At 44.1% G+C, this 19,620-nt stretch overlaps 1 protein-coding gene and 1 long non-coding RNA gene across 2 annotated transcripts in view; one reads left to right on the top strand and one right to left on the bottom strand.

The window, feature by feature from the left end:
• The first annotated feature begins 59 nt into the window (after positions 1 to 59).
• Positions 60 to 3,933, top strand: LOC137157286 (uncharacterized). Its single transcript, XR_010921049.1, has 3 exons — positions 60 to 354; positions 2,259 to 2,339; positions 3,632 to 3,933. It is a non-coding gene; the product is annotated as an uncharacterized lncRNA (long non-coding RNA).
• Positions 3,934 to 6,667: 2,734 nt separating this feature from the next.
• Positions 6,668 to 19,620, bottom strand: part of CSNK2A1 (casein kinase 2 alpha 1) — a 33,988-nt gene continuing 21,035 nt past the window's right edge. The window contains exons 4-13 of the mRNA XM_067554003.1: positions 18,829 to 18,930; positions 18,124 to 18,174; positions 16,798 to 16,857; positions 15,712 to 15,795; positions 14,879 to 14,989; positions 13,835 to 13,936; positions 12,486 to 12,586; positions 11,623 to 11,771; positions 10,005 to 10,091; positions 6,668 to 9,466 (exon numbers count right to left, since the gene is read on the bottom strand). Coding sequence (XP_067410104.1) covers positions 9,351 to 9,466; positions 10,005 to 10,091; positions 11,623 to 11,771; positions 12,486 to 12,586; positions 13,835 to 13,936; positions 14,879 to 14,989; positions 15,712 to 15,795; positions 16,798 to 16,857; positions 18,124 to 18,174; positions 18,829 to 18,930 — 963 coding nt within the window. The 3' untranslated portion in view covers positions 6,668 to 9,350. The remainder of the gene's footprint in view (positions 9,467 to 10,004; positions 10,092 to 11,622; positions 11,772 to 12,485; positions 12,587 to 13,834; positions 13,937 to 14,878; positions 14,990 to 15,711; positions 15,796 to 16,797; positions 16,858 to 18,123; positions 18,175 to 18,828; positions 18,931 to 19,620) is intronic.

Consider the following 19,620-nt stretch of genomic DNA (forward strand, 5'->3'; position numbering starts at 1 on the left):
GCCACGTGACTGTCTTGCCGGCGCGCGCGCGAGAGCGAGGCGCGGGCCCTGGCCGGGCCGTTCCACGTGGCGCCTCCGCCCGGCTCCTCGTCTGCGGCCCCGGGCGGGGCACCGCGTGCAACCGCCTCCGACATCAAAGCAAGCCCGCCCCGCCCCCTGCGCGGGGACCCGCTCCGTGGCGGCCCCGCTGCCCCGGGACAGCCCCGCGCGGAGCCCGCCCCGCCGGTCCGGGGCCCTGTAACGCCCGGATCCCTGTAACGCCCGCGGCCGGGCGCTGAGCGGTGACAAGCGGGAGGAGCTTCGGCTAGTTTGTGCCACGGCCGGGCCTTGGAGTGGGGCCGCCCCCCGCCGGGGGTAGGGGAGCCGCGGGCTGTATTCCGGCCAGGGCCCCTGCCCCGCGTCTGGCCCGCCTTGCGGGTCGGTGCAAACACGCCGGGCTTGATTAGCGAGGGGCGGGCGAGGGGCACTCCAGGAGCGAGAACAGGGAACGAAAGGTCCTTTCCCGTAACTTGGTATCCTGGGCTCCTTCTCTACTCCGGATCTGGGGTTAGGGGCACACTGGGTTCAAAGGGGAGCTCGGCCCCGTCCCTGCAGATTAGCACAGCCGCACGTGCCTTGTTCTTATCCGCCTGTTGCACACGCGTCTCATCCCTTCCTTCGCAGCCAGGCCCTGGGTGGTTTCCTGTCACTCCTACCACACCAGCAGCCTCCAGCGAAGAGTTCGCAGCTGTCGGTCCACTGAAGGCTGTGGGGATCTGGGCTGGCCATTGCCCTTTTCTTTCATGCAGCCATCCTTGAAGGACACCTTCCCTTTTGCTTCACTGGCTTTTCCCATGTTCGCTACTGACACCTGCTCCCTCTTCTTGGAGTTGGGGAAAACCTCCTAGTGTAATTCATAGGCAGCATCCATCATGAATAGAGGTGTAACAGGGGGATCGGTGGGGCCCATGGTCACACTCCACATAGGTAAAAGGCTATGCCATAATACCTCCCGAAATTCCAGGGTGCCTGTTGGACCCTGCACTAGCCATATTGAAGAGAACCTTTTTGTGGAGGATATATTCCTCCAGTCTTTCTTTGGGGCTTTTGGCGCTTGGAACAAAACCTGCCAATTAGACTGAACCCCGGAAAATATAGGCAGTGGACTCCTTTCAACATCTCCATGTTGTCTGCCGTATTAGCTGCCTGAATGTCAGTGAGCAGGGCAGAAAAATCTTCTGCTGACATACACTCCCCTCATGAGCACCACAAGGTGGAGGTTAGGAACCTCTCCCACGCTTCCTATCCAGTCTACGACAGTCTTTGTTTAAGAGTCCCCATTGCCTTGCCTCAGGCTCTTTCAGGAGAAGGCAGCACGCAAAGCTGCCGCAGCACACAATGCTGCTTCGTGACTCCCGAACCTCCGGCGCCCAAGGCCTCGATCCAAACACGGATCTAGTGAGACGCTTCTCACCAGTCACGCACTAGGTGACCAACCCCTCTGAGGTTTTCACAGAATGCCAACCCATTCCACCCGAACCCCCTGCTATGCTTGAGCCGCGGTAGCTCCTAGGCAGTTGAACTCTCCTGTTCACGCACCACTTGGCGAGGGAGTACTTCAATTTTTCGGCGGCGGGTATCCCTCCTAGAAATTTCTTAAAGTGGCAATGTCAGTGTCCCCACAGCGAAAGGGCAGCGCTGAAAGCTACTGATGCTGCGCCGCCGAAAATGGGCAGATTGCCTGAAACATTCGGCGGAGAGCATTGTATGGCCCCTTAAAAGTAGAGGTTCTGTGATTTCGGCCCGTCACTTTGAGCGAGTTTGACAACCCTGCTCTAGGGCATGTCACGTAACAACCAGCCTTGTTCAGAGTCTAGTCCGGATAACCGTCAAACCGTTGGGCTGACCCGTATCCTTAGTCACCCACCCTCTCGGTCGGCGGACCTCAATAATCCTTTGAGTGAAACATAAAACTGTTAAAACACGAAGGGGAAACCTACTACCCACGGGGAGCTCCTGCTGCGGTCGATGAACTACTAACTTTATTCAAGATGAGGCCCCTCCCCGTATCTATCACCGGTTGGGTATAGGTACAAACTCTCCAGGCTTAATTAGATTCTCGAATTAAAGGGTTTATTAATGGGGAACACAGTGAGGGTAGGGGTAAGGGTCACTTGAGGATTGATAACAGAGGTGAACTCAGGGTCCTTTCCCAACATAAAACCTTATTTCCCAGGCTTGGGTCTTTATATACTCAGGATCTTTCTTCGCCCTCACAGGGTGTGGATACCGACTCCAGAGATGACTCCAGGAGATCAGGAGCCCAGGCAGAGATGGTCCTTGATGTGGTCTGGATCCAGGTAAGTGCGTCTATCTTCAGCGTGGGACTGTCCCTTGTCTCTCTCCCCTGGAGACCAACCAGTGCTGATGCTGCTGCTCCTAACTGCCACTGGGGTGGACAGTTGTATGTGCTGGTTAGACGGTCTCCAGGGTGGACGGGCTGATCCGCTCTTATGTAGAGTCCCTGTTGCCAGGCAGATTACAGACCCTTCCCTTCTGGAGGTTCCCTGCCATTTCTCCCCTAGAGCGGGAACCTTGGACAAGGGGCCTCCAACATGGAGGAAGCCTTGTACTTACAAGAATCCAAAATGGTTAAGTGCCAACTTATCATACAAACGTGTTTGACGGCCAACACTATCACCTGTAACCTACAGATGGGGGTGTGCACATGTGGACAGCTCCAAATAATGAGTGAGCTATCACAATAACCCTATCACCAAACACATTTTCTACAGGAGGCCCCTTGGTGTTGCGCAGGTTTGAATAAAGAGAACTTTATGTAAGAAAGGTGAGGGGCAGGGGTCAAACACAGGAAGCCCCTCTCTAAAAAGTCCACCGGTCAAAGCCACATTAGTAATGAAAATCAGATCTTGGGAGGTGAGAACACTATACAAAACTATTGAAACTGATCCAATAACTGGAGAAATAGATGGATACCCTCTTGATGTCCATGAAATCATTAAGTACATACATGTTAGAACAAATTACACCTTCGAGAAACAAATCAGAGTATCTGGTCTGGCTGTGTGGATGATGGATATGAGGGTGGTGTATCAATTAATTTTAATGTTAATGATATAGAGCAGATACTTAGTCTATGGAAATCAGCCAGTGAAACCAGCAGTCAAACAATGGTACAAAGCAACAAAAAAATAAAATCTCAAGGAGGAAAAAGATGCTTTTCAAAACAGTGTCTATGGATGATTTTAACACAAAGGTTGGACGTTCCAGTGACGGGTTATATTAAGTTATGGGCAAGTAGAATAGGGACGATAGACACAAATTGAAATGGTAAACGATTAGCAGAATTCATATTGTGAACAACCTAGTGACAGGTGGAACAATATTCCCTCCAAGAAATTCATCAAGTGACACACAATGCCCCACAGGGTACTATGAAGGACCAGGTAGATCACATCTGCATTTCAAGGAAGTATTAGTTTCTTAGCAGATGTTCATGCGTACTGTGAAGCAGAGGTGGGCAGCAGTGACCATAAACTTTATATAATTAAATTGAAGTTTAAGTTAAAGAGGATGAAAAAGGTTAGAAGACCCTTTCAGTTTGCTGAAACTAATCTTCAGTTCATTCTAGTAGAGAGTCAACTGAAGAAAAGCAAGGCAGATACTCTGCAGGAAGACATCAGAGTTTACTACCTAGAAACTACAAAGACTATCCTAATAACAATAGAATCTAAGAATGGATTAGCAATGTGACTTGGGCAGCAGTGGAAAAGCAGCAGCATTCAAGAGTTTTTGCATTATAAGATGTGAAGAGAGACACAAGTGGGGCAAGATGATGACAGAGCTGTAGCCCGAGAGGTAAAAAGGAGTGCTAGAAGAGAAAAAAGGGCATATACTGATAAAACTTCAAGAGGCTGAAGATGCTAGCCAAAGAATGACCTTACAATCTTCTATAAGAATCTCATATCACAGGAAACTTTAGCAGTACTGGATGTCCTATTAAAGATACAAACGGACTTAACTCAGAAGAACAAAGGAGAAGATGGGCAAAACATTTTCAAGCTGTTTTAAACAGACCAAGCCCAAGCAAATTACTAGGCATTCATGAGACCTACCTAGACCTGAGTTTTATATTGATTAGGAGATATTAAAATGGATGTTAGAAAAACCATCAATAACCTTAAAAATGGGAGAGCAGCTGGAGAGGATAATATAACTGGAAAGATGCTTAAAAGCAAGTGCTGACAGCACTCAGACTTTCCTTGGGTGTTTGGATAAAATACGGATCGAGATAAAGAATCCAACCCAGTGAAAGAGAAGCCTTATAGTAAAATCGCCAAAGAAGGGTGACCTTACCAACTGCCAGTGCTGGAGAGGAATCATACTACTCTCAGTGTCTCGCAAATAGTTTGCAGCAGCATCCTGGAATGTATCAAGAAGGAAATACATCTCCAGCTTAGAGGAACAAGCAGGTTTTCACTGAGATCATGTGCAGACCACATTCTTGTTCTTAGACCGATCGAAGTATGGAATGGCAAGCAGCCTGTGGTAAGTTTTACGGATTTTCAGAAGGTTTTTGACAGTGCACAGAAACAGTCTTTGTAAAATGATGGCATTCTACAGAATACCAGCAAGAATAATTTGAATCTTTAAGGATCTGTATGATCATTCTTAATGTTCAGCCAGAGACGGTGACAACAGCCCATAGCTGGCAGTAACAACCAGAGTAAGGCAAGGGTGTATTATGTCTCCACTATTGGTTGCATTCATCATTGGCTACGTCATGAGGAAAGTAATTGCAGAAGGCAACCAAGGAATTTTATGGACAAATGATAAATCACAATTGAATGACCTTGTTTTTGGTGATGACTTTGTCCTGCTTAGTTCAACACGTCACTTAACTGAAGACAACCCAACTTTTGGCAAACAAAACAAGTATGATCATTAATGGGAAGACAAAATATATGACTGTTAATGTCCGCAATGCATCCATCAGGGTAAATATAGTAAGTCACTTTACCTTCCCAGGGAAGAGATGTGAAATGATGGTGACTTCATGCTAAAATGTCAAGCAACAAACATCAAAAGCAGCAAACTTAATAAACTTGAAGAGATCTGGAAAATATGGCAAGATTGGCACGGACATAAAAATACCAATTTTTAACACCAGCATCATGTCTGTCCTTTATGGAGCAGTCTCATGGAAATCTAAAAAAATTGTTAAGATTACTTCATTCCAAAGTCAATGCCTGTGAAAGTTAAGAGTTTATTGGAAAGTTTCTGTAACATCCAAAGTTCTAAGGAGAGCAGACCAACCTAAAGAATCAAATATGGCAAGATGACAACGATGATCATATTTAGGACATACTTTAAGGATGTCACCAACATGACTTCCACATCAAGTAAGGTCCACATGGACACCACCTGGAAAGAGTGACCCAGAGAAACATTATGCAGATCAGAGAAAGAAGCCAAATCCATCAACTGACACTCAGAAGGACTCCTGTCTACACTGCAACCTAAGATGAAATTAAACAAATTGACTACCAATGAGACTATGCCAAAACAAATTAGATGTCACAAGTAGTTGTACTAAGATCTTGTCTGTGACAGCTATTGCAGAACTAGGCAACCACAGTGGAATTTTTTATTTCTAATTTGCTTTAATCTTTTCCTCCCTTCTCACATTTCTTTTCCTGTATTACAGGCCCAATTTAATAGTATCATGCATTTACATAGCACCTCATCCACTAACACCACTTTACAAAAATGACAGGGAGTTCTTGCAGGTATGGACTTTCTTCAGTATTTATTTGTACGGCTTCTGGCACAATGAGGCCCTGATCCTGACTGGGGTCCCTTGGTGTTAAAGACACATTTTGAGATTGCATGACTTGCCATTTAAATGTAGCCACCTCCCGGCTGTAATGTGGCAACTCTTTAACAGCACACCAGTACTTTAGGCCAGGAAATAAACAGCAGCTCCCCAGAAGCTCAACGTTTGCTTTGTAAGACAAAATTCCTTTTTCAGTTAACTACAGACCCTCCTTCACTGCATTGCTTGTGTTTCTGATGTTTCAGTCCTTGGATTAAGAGGAAGGGCTCCACATACTCCTAATGCCACAACCAGAATTTGAGAGTGTCTGCTTTAATTCAGCTCAAACTGCAGGGGCAATCCATGTGCAGAATATAATTACTCAAATTACCCCTCCTCTCCTACACAAAATCTCATACTTACAAAGACCAACATAAGGTTTCTAGTGACCACAAATGGCCAGGACTTGTGTTTTCATCCTTCACCCAAGTACAGCGCTGCCAGCAACAGTGTGTCCCTAATCGCCACGGAGTGACTAGGAGGAAAGAATACACTTGCTGAATCAACACCACTTCCTCTTTGGAGGCCCTGGTCCAAGTTCTGACAAGCCAGGACCTGCTTGCTTGTGAGAGTTCGGAAAGCCATGGCACGAAGTGGTATGGATGCAGAAGATAAAAAAAAAGGATGGTCTGAGCAGGGCACAAGTTTCTGTAGCATTAGAATGAATACAATAACATTTCATCTTTATTTCTTTTTATGGAAGACACCAATATAATGTGTGTAAACTCAAAGCAATTTAGTATGCATGTGTAACTATCTGCAGGTTACTGTATTGCTCACTCTGCAGGGATGTTTTTGTTTCAATGTTTTTATTAAAAAAAATTAAAGACCTCCATGGCACAACTTCTTCCCAGCATGGTTAGTTAGAACAGTTACAATACAATTACAACCAATAAATCAAGAGAAAAGAAAGTCTAACTTCAACAAAAAAGGGCCACTTCAAACAAGATTAAAAAACCTTTAAAAAAGACCTTGAAGTTAGTTGCCAACAGGACTAATATATTGGCATTTGATTTCCCACCATCTAACACAAAGCAGAGACACAAGTAGTGCTGAGAAACAAGTGTTCCAATACAAGGTATACAGATGAGGTAATTTACAACACAGAAGTTGTTACAATCTGTAATCCCTTGCCCTCCCATCACCACTTGGACACACTACCCCAGTCTGTTTAGTTGCATGCTTGTGCAGGGAGTCTGATGTAGCATTTTATATAAAGAGCTTGTGTCACTTCCAGAACGGAGTCCTTCCACTCTTATCTCGTTTTCTTGCTTTCTTTTGCAAGGCTTGATGGGCCCAAAGACCTTCAGCTGTTTGTGGTTTCCTTATTATACAGCCTTATCTAAAATTATGCTCTCTTAGCTAGGAAGGAGCCAAGTACTTTGATTTACAGTCCTCCTCCCTCACTTACAAAAATAAGTTGGTTAAGTGTCCTGTGTAGCTCCCAACCCAGTGCAAACAAACCACAAGTTATATGTTTGCCATACTTGGTGTTTTTAGCTACTGCACATCAAGGAAACAGTCAACATGGTCTGATTTTCACATCATTCTAGGGAATCAAAAGATAAAGTACAATACATTTCCACTGGATGACATAATGGAGAAGAAAACTACCCTGGTGTGCATTAAAAATTCACCTCCCATTTAGGTGATCCTAATGTAAAGGGAGCTGTGTGTTCCATGATGTCGTTTCTCTCAATTTAATCCAGCCCATGTGCTCAACTGCCTGACCTTGCAGAATTAAGTGAAGCAATAAGGAAATACATGGTTGTAACCTCCACAATAGATTAAAGTGGAAGATGCTGAAAGAACAAGCAGGGGAGGGGATGCCAAGGCTTCAGGACTTGTTGCGGGAACTGGAAGAGTACTCAATGCCCAGAACAAGCAACTGCTGCCAAGGCATTAAAACGAAGATCCAGAAGCGATGGTGCCATTGTGCTTAAAGTCTCTCCAGTGGAGCACCTGACAAGCTTAAGTGGTTTGATTTCAGTGAACAGCAATGCACTAAAAGCTGGGAATTGTTTCCCTACCACAAATCCCAGCATGGCTGAGAAAGAAAAGGAGTTCTATGGCAAAAGATCCTTATCCCAGGAGATACTTTGGCTTGTGATGCTTCTATAAGGCTTCTCTGCACTCTCACTACAACAGATCGTACAAAGGTGCATATGAATAGGAAGCAGCCTCCCTCAGTATGTGCAGGCCTGCAGGCCTCTCCTGTGTAAGTGTTCAACACCAACCCAGTGAGACCTCTACATAGGGAACTTAAATCTAACCTTGATAAATAAAACCAAATGTTTATTTACACCAAAGAATTCCAACACTGGATCTTTCACAGATGAAGGACAAAGTATATATACACAGCAAAGGGTAGCAAGGCTGTAACAAGGGGTGCTTTGTCATCAATAGTAATATCCGTCCACAATTACAGTCTACCATTTCAGTTTAAGTTAGTCTACTCGCTTCTTCCTCTCAGTGCATATTTACAAGACTGTGAGGTAACCAGTATTCTCACCACATGGCACATGAGGGAGGGGGTGGGGGGTGATGACTCAATACGTGACTTGGCGCAGTCTGGTTTTCCAGCTCTTTAAGTAACCACCAGCTTAAAATCTGTATAAACGATTTAAAAAAAACAATATGCCCAGTAACAAATTAATTCCAGAATTCCAAGCCAAAGGATTGGCAGGAAGAACCCTATGTGGAGAAAGGTACTGATTAGGGTACAGCTTACCCTACTGGAGCACCTTCAACAGGACACGGCAAGGATTTCAATTGGATCAGTAACTGTATGTTTTAAGACTAAAATGACATGCAAGGGAGAGAGTTGGTGCTCTGTTTAGCTCCTAGGGAGACATGATTCACACAGGGCAGAATAGGGTTTTAGGCCTTATCTGCATTTATAAGTTTTTACCATCTCTACATACTGAAATTGTCTCCTCAATGTACCCCAGTTGAGTCATATGCAGAATATGGTGTTAAAGTGACTGGTAATTTAAGAATCCCCCTCCCACTGCCTTGTGAAGACTTGGTCTGGTAGCCTCCAGAGAAAAGCACAAGACAACCCCCACAAGGTGTGGGCTGGTGGAGGAGTAATGGTGGGACTATGAAGAGAAGAGATTTCCAGCAGGATACAACGGCCTGGAAATGTAGTTGGTTCGTCTTGTTCTCAAGTGATGAGGATTTTGGGAAAAAATTGTCCGAGAAATATTCCATCTGCAGTATTTTCAGGGATTCCCCTGAGTTACGAAAAGTTCAAGTAAAAAAAAAAGAAAAAAAAATCAGCCTATAGTAATTTTTTTTTATATAATGACTGAACTACTATAAATCCACAAGCAACTGTTCAGACACGATGTCTCCAAAGTGTTCCATCCTCTCCCTTTCCCCGTCAGCTGCAAGCTGCATCCTGGGGAGAGGTGGAGGGGGAAATCTCTTCCCCACCTGACTCAGCTCAGGCATTCAGAGACAAAACCCATCATTACTGCTGAGCTCCTGCGGCAGCTGGAACTGGCATCCCCAAAGTATTGGTGGCAGAAATCACTGGTGAGCCTGCTAGAGGTCCAAGGGGCGAAGGTGTTGGCACTGAAGAGATCCCTGAAACAAGACAGTTCAGCATGAATTAGAGCAAGGTTGTCACATCATGCCTGACGCAGCCCAATATGCTTCTAAAGGCCAACTACTTTGGGAGGCCACTTTAGTGGGAATATAACAAAATGCTGCTACAATCCGTGAGTAGAGAGTTTGTATTGGTCTCTAAACAATCACCATTGGTCTCAAATGGTGGGGGGAGAATTCATGTTTGTACACTTCTCTTGGGAGCTCACACAACACTATCCTCCCACCTCCTCTACATCTTTCAAACTTGTCCCAAAGGCATTCAACACTAGAGCACTTCCTGTGAAACAAGCAGGGACCATGCCAGGTTAAGGGAGTGAAGCAATACCCATTTCTCCTCCTGTTTCACCCCCCAACTCCTTTGTAGCCCTCCTCACATAGCCTTCAGCCACAGGGTGTGAGCTAGCAGCATCGCCTGCAGAATTCACTAGTCTGGATCCCTTTCCTCACCTCACTCCTGGCAGTAGTACAAGAAATTGTACAGCATTTACCAAGAAGAGTTTACAGTGAAACTGACCTGACATCATACTGGCGCTGCTGACAGGAGTGCTGCCACCTGGCATGCTGGACGAGCCCATCCGAGCCTGGTCCTTCACAATGGGATCTAAGAAGAATATATGAGGAGTTAGGGTCTGTTCCGCCAGGCAGCATCTCAGAAGCACAAGGCCCGCGTGATGGAAAATGTATCTGCACTGCTAACCACTGTGTAAGAGTACACTACAGTTATTATTTTATTCTTCTAATGAAGTGTCTAATTCTGCCATCTGGTACACAGATGCAAGTCCCACTGACTTCTGTGGGAGTTCCCCAGAGGTGTACAAGGGCTCCATTTGACTCCTGATAAGCTGCACTAACGCAACACTTTTTAGTCTCCCGGGGTGTGCTTGACAGATAGTAAAAGGCAGCTGAGGGCAATGCATCCAAAGTTAGTCTGTGGAAGGAAAGAATAAGTGACTTGACTTGTAATAAAGCTGATCTCTGAGAATGAGTTTAGTGGACCAGAGAACAAGATTTATCCCAAATTAATGGATAATTTCTAAATACAACCCTAAATTGTTCAGTGTTTTCAGGGTTTGACATGATACTGTAACTCCAGGGTGACATGCTTTTTAGGTCTTTATCTTTCATAAAAAGCCTCTATTTCATTAACTGCCTCTTGACTTCCCAACTGCAGACAGATAATGCCACACCCATAGCTGATGATAAAAGATCCAGAACCCTGCTTCAGCAGCACCAGCACAAGGAATTACAAACGTTGTCCTGGCTGCTGCTGAGCTAGAGCCCAGCACATCTTGAAACCAGTTTTCTGCATATATTTGTTCATATTTGGACTAAAATTCTATGCAACACTTTCCAGGAGTCTTCTGCATTCGCTCTCCGTGGAAGTTCCAGTGCTCAAGCGTCATGATTGCGAATACCCATGAAAATACATTTTTTAACTCAAACATTTGCCAAAAGCAATCTGAGTTATTTATTAAGTTGCAAAATTTTCATTGTACACTGGGTTGGTTAATTGTACAAGTCAATCAGGGACCAAGAAAATGACATGACTTATGTTACTAAGCAAATCATTAGATTTCACATTGTTCCAACTGTTCATGAAAAATCTGCAGACCAAGAATTATTTGTGGAAGAAGTCAGCAAACAGGTTTGATCAAATGTGTTGGAGAATTTTGCCATATGCTCAAACAAAATATAGGCAAAAGTTGCACAAGCTATTAATTCAGCTACACATTAAACAACAAAAAGGGATTCATCTGGTTTTATTAAAACACAGGAGACAGATGAGAAATCAGGCATCTGTGCTGCAATTATCACAAGGCTAACACCAAAGCAGCACCACAAAGTGTCTTCATTAACAAGACACCTGACTCACTGGCTTGACAGTACCATATACCACAACTCTCTCCCCCCTCGTGAGTGCCTTTCCTTCCCAGCAGGGCAAGCCCAGGCTGGCTTAAGTGGTACTGGACTACCCCACTCACCACAATCAGAGGCAAATAGTGTCTCAGCTCCTGTACAAGCATCTGGAGACACAAGGCTCAGTTTACAGCCACTTGCCCCATCTCCATCATCACTAACCATTAGAATCAGCAGCTCAAACAGTAGCAAAACATGAGAAGGTTTATACTTACAGAAGTAGGGGTGTTCCATGGCTTCTCTTGCTGTGAGGCGTGACTGGTGATCATACCGCAGCAGTTTGTCTAAGAAATCCAGAGCTTCGGGGCTCACCAAGTGTTGGTTCTCACTGTGAACAAAGCGCTCCCATCGCTTGCGGGAGTGTCTGCAGACGGAGGAAAGTCAAATGAGGAGAGACTGGAACACCACTGCTGAATGTGGCTTCTCCTCTTTTTTTAAACAGGGCCTGCTGGCAGGTGTACGCCACAAAAGATAGGGTCACTATTCAATGTGACAGCACATATGATCAAAACTGTACTGTGGATTATAACGTTGAAGTACATCGCACCACCACTGGGTGGCATAGTAGTCATGACTTCTTACAGCTCGCTGATTCAGCTGTGAAATTAACTCTCAGAAGTTAAACCCACACTTCCTCTGCCTACTCCACCCTCCTGGAAGTAGTTTTGGTGGATGTTATCACTGAAAATTGTCACTGTATTAGAAAAATCCACCTCCTCCTAAGCAGTGATTCATTTGCTATATTGTGACAAAGTCAACAGCTACTTTAACAAATATCTCTGAAGAGTGGTAGCATTTGCCTAGCCACTAACTCCAACTGTACATTTATTGCCTATCAGACCTCTCCGAATCTGCCAGTATCTGTCCTCAGCCACTACTGCAGAGACAGGATCCTTTTTTACAGGCAGCACTGCTCTCTCTACTAGAGTGATAGCATGTAAGAACTGGGTTCCTTTCAGGAGCCTGAGAGTTGCTTTCTTCCCTAGACAGCGGTCTGTGTTTACACAAAGTGCTGTTGCCAGAGCATTCGTTTTCTTGCTCAAAGATTTTGGGTTGGTCTTAGAGGTTCCTGGCTCACCTGCCCAAGATGTCATTGAAACGTGGATCCAGCTCAATGTTGTATTTGTCAATGTAGTCATATAAATCTTCTGTCCCCAGCACCTTGGCTATCCTCACCAACTGGTATCAAACAACAAAAGATAAACCACTATGAAGGGAGAAGAAGGATGTGATACAACCAAGTAACACGGTATATTCCCTTGTGCACACTGAAGTGTCATTCCAGAACACTGAATCCATGCTCAGGGTGATCTTTGGGCTCCTACTCCCTAGATTGTGTAGGATCACAAAAGCTGCAAACACGCCCTTATGGATATTCAGTTATCATCATCAGTGATGGCGGTCTTGAAGAAAACTATATGCTATCTCCTCTCTCAGAGGAGAGCATGCAATATTCTAATCCCACTTGAAGAGGGAAAGTGCCAAAATAGCAACTAAGGCAAAAATAAAACCGGGCAAAGAGCTGAAACCTCAGGAAGTGCATTGCCCTTCAGGTGCTCAGTCTTAGAGGGCTCTGAAATGAAGCTCTGAACAAGGCCAACGTTCTTTAACCTCATACATCAGTTTAGGCACCTAAATCCATGGGAGCTGTGGGTGGATTAAGGGCTTAATTTTAGACATGTTACATTTAAAACTTTTGGCCCAAGGTATTAGAACCTATATAATTCTGGTGCATAAGAACCTAACAGGGATATATAAAGAACTTGGTGTGAAATCAGTCACTTTATTGAATACGAGAAACCATGAAGATAATGGGTAAGTCCGAGAGCAAAACTGAACATAGATATCAGGAAGCGCTTTTCATATAACGTGACTGGTCCATGCAGTTGTTCTGAAACTACTGGTCTACTAGGCTAAATATAACCACTTCTCTTGATGAGAGCAAGTATTTTCAGATACACTTGCTGAGACAGGAAGGACTCAACTGATTTACAGTTCCTTCTGTCCATATGTCTCCATTTAAGTAGATAAATGTTACACATTGAATAGAGATTAAACATGGCTTCAGATTGAGAAAAATAATGATTTTATTTATTTGGCGTATGCAATCCGGTCAAGCCAAGCCACAGCGTTCTTATCAGCGATGTGCAAGGCATGAAGACCTCCAGGAAGTTGAATCATTCTGCAGTCTTCAAGAATGTGTGTCATGATTTGTGACTGCCTACATCGACATAGTGGACTGTTCTCTAAAACGCCGAAATTCCTCTGCAGCACAAATTCCATGTCCAGTACGAAACCGGTTCAGAAGGCTCTACACCTTTGTGGTAAATCAAACTACATTATAAATGCTAATTCTTCAGCCCCTTATGATGGCTGGAATGGCAAACCAGAATCTTGGACCATGGGGATTGCACCTGCCAAACTCACCTGATCATAATTGTCATGGCCATGGAAAAATGGCTCCTTTCGGAAGATCATACTGGCCAGCATGCAACCCAAGCTCCACATATCCAGACTATAATCATACATCTGGAGAAAAGGAAAGACATGATTCACTCTTTCTGGTAAGCTAACTCCTTAAGTGATTCCAATGCTAAAGAGAGCTTTGTCCAAATGACATATAGGCCAGACGATGTTAGGAATAAAGAATGATACATGCTCACACAACATGATCCTGGAAAACATTGTTTGGCTCTAAAATTCCAGTTGCTCAAACTGGGCTTTGGGAACTTAAAGGAATAGTGGCAGATATCCTCAGCTCCATCCTTCTATTCAGATGGAACTGCAGCCCTCACACACCTTGTTACATTCACTGGAACTAGATATTATAGAACCGATCAACTGGCAATGCATTCCAGAGAAGCCATGTGGGGCAAGCAAGAAAGAACGGAAAGAGGTTGTTTCTCCCTTAGAAGGAATAGGCAGGTGAAAAGTTGGCGTGGCCCTGAACCAGAACAGAATCTGGGAGTGCTGGGCCAGTCAGTAACACCTTTTCATCCCCAGCACACAGTTTGTAACCCTCCACAATGGAAACAGCATGTAGTTAAAATGAACTACAGCAATAATCTTCCTTTTTAGGATTTTTAATGGTTCTATTTAGTAATTTATGCCATATATTTAGTTACCCTGAGTGTAAACATGGGTCCAGTTCAATTCCTTGTATGCTCTTCCATAGTACAAGGCTGGTCCCCTTATCTTCCCTTGCTTCTGAAATCAAGGAAGCAGGCCTGTAAGTTTTTTGGCTCTTCTCTAGAGCCTCTTAGATACATTTGTCTCGTCAGTCCACTGGCGCTGCATACTCTCTGCTACTGTTTTTTTTTTCTGCATTGGAGGATGGGTCCACCAAGGTTCTTTAATTCTGTCAAGTCTTCAGACGTTTAGTTCCTTAGTCTCTTACTCTGGCATGGTTTTGGACTTCTGTACAAGCCAAAGTTAAGCAACTTTGGTCTGAACCTCACTTGTGATTCTTACCTGATAATCTACAAGGAGTTCAGGTCCTTTGAAGTATCGGGAAGCCACTCTGACATTGTACTCCTGGCCAGGATGATAGAATTCAGCCAGACCCCAGTCTATTAGCCTCAGCTAGAAATGGAAGAGGAAGAGGTGAGAAGGCCTGGTCTGGGTCTTGGCTCTCCAATGACTTTAGACACCATGTCTCAGAAAATTTTAATTTGGTGAAATTTCAGACTAAAATTGGGTGTTTTTAAATCAGCTAGCAATGAGATCATGAAAATTTGTGTTGCTTCTTGGTAGAGGACTAGTCTAAACTAGACACCCCTAACCCCCTCTATCCTTGTGCTGGAAACCCCACACCCCCTTGAGGCGATCTGAGCAAGCCAGAATATTGCATTTCAGTTCCAAGATCTATGTGGTAGGAAGGAAACATTTCTTAGCATAAGCTGCTTCTGTCTGGGTTAAGGGGGTGCAGGCATCTCATACAAGATCAGTTTCTGAAGGACAAAGGAACCACATTACAGTCACTAGTACAGTTAGACTTTCAAGTAAAAGCAGTGGCTACTTTCCAACCAGAGAGAAATCATCCTTGAACACATGTATATACATGTTACAGTATGAAGAATACAGCAGGGTGGCCAGCTGTGAGAAAGAGCCATCATCTAAACAGTTGTAATTCTGTATAAAGTTTAACTAAATATTTTGTTTAAGATTTTGTTTCAGTTTAGATTTATTCACATGATGGAAAAACTGCCCCTTTGAGCCTTGATCTCTGGCAGTACCACAGCACAGCGATGGCATGATGGAGGTGCTGTAGATCAGAAGAAAAGTGAAACCCACACACTCCTTACCTTTCTGTGCTCATGGTCAATCATGACGTTGTGTGGTTTGACATCTCTGTGCATGATCCCCATGCTATGACAGTAATCCAGAGCCTGTGGAAAGCACAGAGGAAAGGAAGGAGTCACTCAACACAGGTTAGCAGTTTCCCTTTGCACCCACTTGACCAAAGCAGGGATCACAAGGGAACCCCACCATTTTGCATTCCTTGAGATCTACTCCATTGACAAGGCCCCCATGCATAGGAAAGGAGGAACCTGTATGAGGAGGGATGCCACAAAGAGATAACTGCCCTACTTCAGATAACAGATTTATGAACCAAACCATTTGTAAAGTTAACACTGGTTACAGGAATAACGTTTGAGATACAGCTTTCTTTAAGCCCAGTGGATGGGGAAGTGTTTTAATGCGTACGCCAATCTCACCAAACAGCAGACCTGACCATCACCGAGATCTGTTCTACTCAGACTCATACTAAAAAGAAAACCTATAGAACTGGCTTTTCAATACCTTCTCTCCAGAAGTAGGTCCATCAATATGTTTTGGGGAGAGCAATGCTTCTAGCATCACCTCAGATGCCGCCTAATGTAAGTGGAATTTCAACAACGTCCATAAAAGCAGAGCTATGAGGTACCATGGGCCAAACTGGTCTAGCTTCCTTCAAACTGATGAAGGGGGGAAAAAGGGACTTCCCCCCAAATGCATAAGAAAGGGGATTGTATGCTGCAAAACACGCAGTTCACAGACTACGTTATGGCAGGAAGCCAGCACATCATAGCTTCCAATCCAAGTTTTCCCCCTTTCATAGGCTGTACACACACATCTGATTTAGGATTTCTGCGTCTCAGTAGACTAGAAAGTTTAAAGGCTGCAGCATCTCTATCCCCAGCAGGGCTGGAGCAAGAGAGAACAAGGCAGGCCAGTTCCTGTGAACTTGATAGAGACACTGTCATTCAGAGACCTCCTCCTTCCCCCACCTGCATTTGTTTTCCATCACTGACTAGTCACACCAACCATTGTAAGACTGCATCAAGGGGACAAATCCCCGATACACACAAAACTGATAAAAATCAATGAAATAGGGTATGTCCACTTACCTTCAAAATCTCATACATGTAGAACCTAATATCATAGTCTGTTAATGTCTGGTACAATTGCTGTGGGAGACAAAGACATCACTTCAGCATTCAGAACACAGGAGGAAATCACATCCATGCCAGTACAGAACAAAACATCCAGGTTCCTGGCAGCAATGTTTCTCCAACTGCATTCAGGACGGTAGCAACATTTCCTCAATCCACCACTCATTCAGCACTCTTCCTCTCTTAATTCAGCTGTATCATTCACCTCTAATTTTGGCCAATGTAAAGCTCACTTTCAAAGAGTACAATTCTGATCCCACTTCCCACAGACCCCCCCAACCTTCCAATGTAGCGTCATAAAAAGCAACGGCTTGCAGGCTGGCTCTCATAGGCCGAAGATCTCTGCAGAATTAAGATAGCTACTCCAGATGGTTTTAACATAAGAGTGGCCATCCTGGGTCAGATCAATGGTCCATCTAGCCCAGTATCCTGTCTTCCAAGAGTGGCCAGTGCTAAATACTTCTGAGGGAATGAACAGACCAGGGCAATTATTGAGTGATCCATCCTCTGTCATCTGTCCTGCTTTTGGCAGTCAGAGGTTTAGGGAGACACAAAGCATGCATGGGGTTGGGTCCTTTACCATCCTGGTGAATAGCCATTGATGGACCTGTCCTCCATGATCTTATCTCATTCTTTTTGAAACCCAGTTATACTTTGACCTTCACAATGTCCCCGGCAACAAGTTCCATAGGATAACTGTGTTGTGTGAAGAAATACTTCCTTATGTTTGTTTTAAACCTGTTGCTTATTAATTTCATTGGGTGATCCCTGGTTGTTGTGTTATGTGAAGGGGCAAACAACTTCAGAGTTAGTTCAAAAGAGGTAAGGGCAAGCAGCACTTGAGCCCCTCTCCACAGAACTGAAACAACAGAAACATGCATTTTCACATTTCACAATTAGGAGTGATCAGGGCAAGAAGTTTTATCCTGGGAGTAAAAGCAAACTACTGTTGTGAAACCTCAGCCTAAATGCAGCTTTGATGAATGTTGGAGCGATTAACCTGCTGCACAGGGAGTATTTAATCTAACAGAATGAAACTTGGGACCAGGATTCATGGATTCTATTAAGTACTCCTCTACGGAGTCCTTATGAATGGGCAAGTTACAAACCTCTGCCCCAGAATTAGCTACCTTTAAAGTCAGGATAACATGTCAAAAGGAAACAGTGACTGAATTACTGGCCCAAGACCCAGGTACTAGTCCCTCTCCATGAATAAGAACTAAGGGAGATAGCTTTCAAATGGAAAAGAACACAATGACAAGTGGATATCCCAAACTGTACCTTAAAATCTGTGTTGTTTACATGTTCAAAAACCAAAGCAGGGGTCCGGGACTAAGAAGAGAAAAAGAAGTCATGTTAATATTTGATAAGCAATTTTGTACAGTTATGAATGAATCTGGCAATTTTCTACTACTAAGACTATCACTAAAATCCTTTTCCCCTTGGAAAAAAACTGAAGCGTGTAAATTGTCCAGAATTCACACAGAGATGGCAGAACTGAAGCCAGCACTACTTTGCATTGGCCCTATGTTCACAGAATGAATTCACACATTGTCAGTTCAGTTTACCAGCCCTCAGTCTAGAAGGGTAAGGGCTGGTTTGCACTGAAAACTTCCACTGGCATATCTATGTCTCTCAGAAAAATCCATACTGTTGAGAGAGAGAGATACGTCAGCCTAACCCCCAGCGTAGATAGTGTTAGTTGATGGAGGAAAAAACTACCGTCTCTTGGGGAGGTGGATTAACTATAGCGATGGGAGAACCCCTCCTTTCACTGTATGTGCTGCTGTTAGCATTTTAAGCATAGACGCAGCCTAAGAAATGGTTTATGGATGGGCTAGGGCCCTCTGAAAGAAACTAAACTGATTAGAGGGCTAATCTGATTAAGCAATTTAAAGATAGGATTTAAGAGCACAAGGGAAAACTGACTGAGGCCAGGTCAACACTGAAGTCAAACCCAGCAATTTGAGCACCATCTATACTCACCACCGGGTCTTTTACTATATCTGCAAGGGTGATTATATTGGGACCACCTCGCAAGTTCTCCAAGATCTTGATTTCACGCTTGATTTTCTTCTTTTTTACTGGCTGAAGAAAAAACCCAAGGCATTGGTAAAATAAAACATTCCAGTGAGTTAGACTAATGGAAAAGCTGCAGCTCGGCATCTCTCTCTCTCTCTCTCTCTCAAAAGTGGCTGTCAGAGCCCTGATGGTATTAGATGAAGCGGCCAAACTTTCCAGTTTCATTATCTGATTTTCCATGCATTAAAAGAAGGGGGCGTCTCAAACATTTGTGGTAACAGAACATCTCTCCTTCCACACTCAGTTGTACAACCATCTGGTGAGAGCTGCAGCTAAAGACACTTATGACCTGAAAAGTAATATCAGGATCATTTTGTATTTTTGAGTCTCTCTATGATCTGATAGCTGGAAATGAGAAATAGCACCATGTGACCAGCAAGCTCTGAGTAGAACACCAGCAATCCATCAACCAGTTTGAGAAACACTGGGTTAAAATAGTTCACCCGTTAAGGCTGTAAGATATTTGTGCTTCAATGCTAGTTACCTTTTATTAGAGAACATGCCAGGGTCTTTAGCAGTTAGCCATTGAGAGCCTCTCTCTTCAACCTGCATTTTAGCTGTAAATCTTAATTATGGTGACATTCTGCAGAGCAGAAAAGCAATGTTCTAAACTTAGTAGCTACTAAAGTTTAACTAATCAGTGGCCTTAAAGTGGAACAATTCCAGCCTGACTTTTGGGTGTTTTGCCTCTCCATT

This window comes from Emydura macquarii, unplaced genomic scaffold (assembly GCF_026122565.2).
Source record: "Emydura macquarii macquarii isolate MOO-44397 ecotype Brisbane River unplaced genomic scaffold, CSIRO-AGI_Emac_v2 contig_1483, whole genome shotgun sequence".
Taxonomy (NCBI): Eukaryota; Metazoa; Chordata; order Testudines; family Chelidae; genus Emydura; species Emydura macquarii.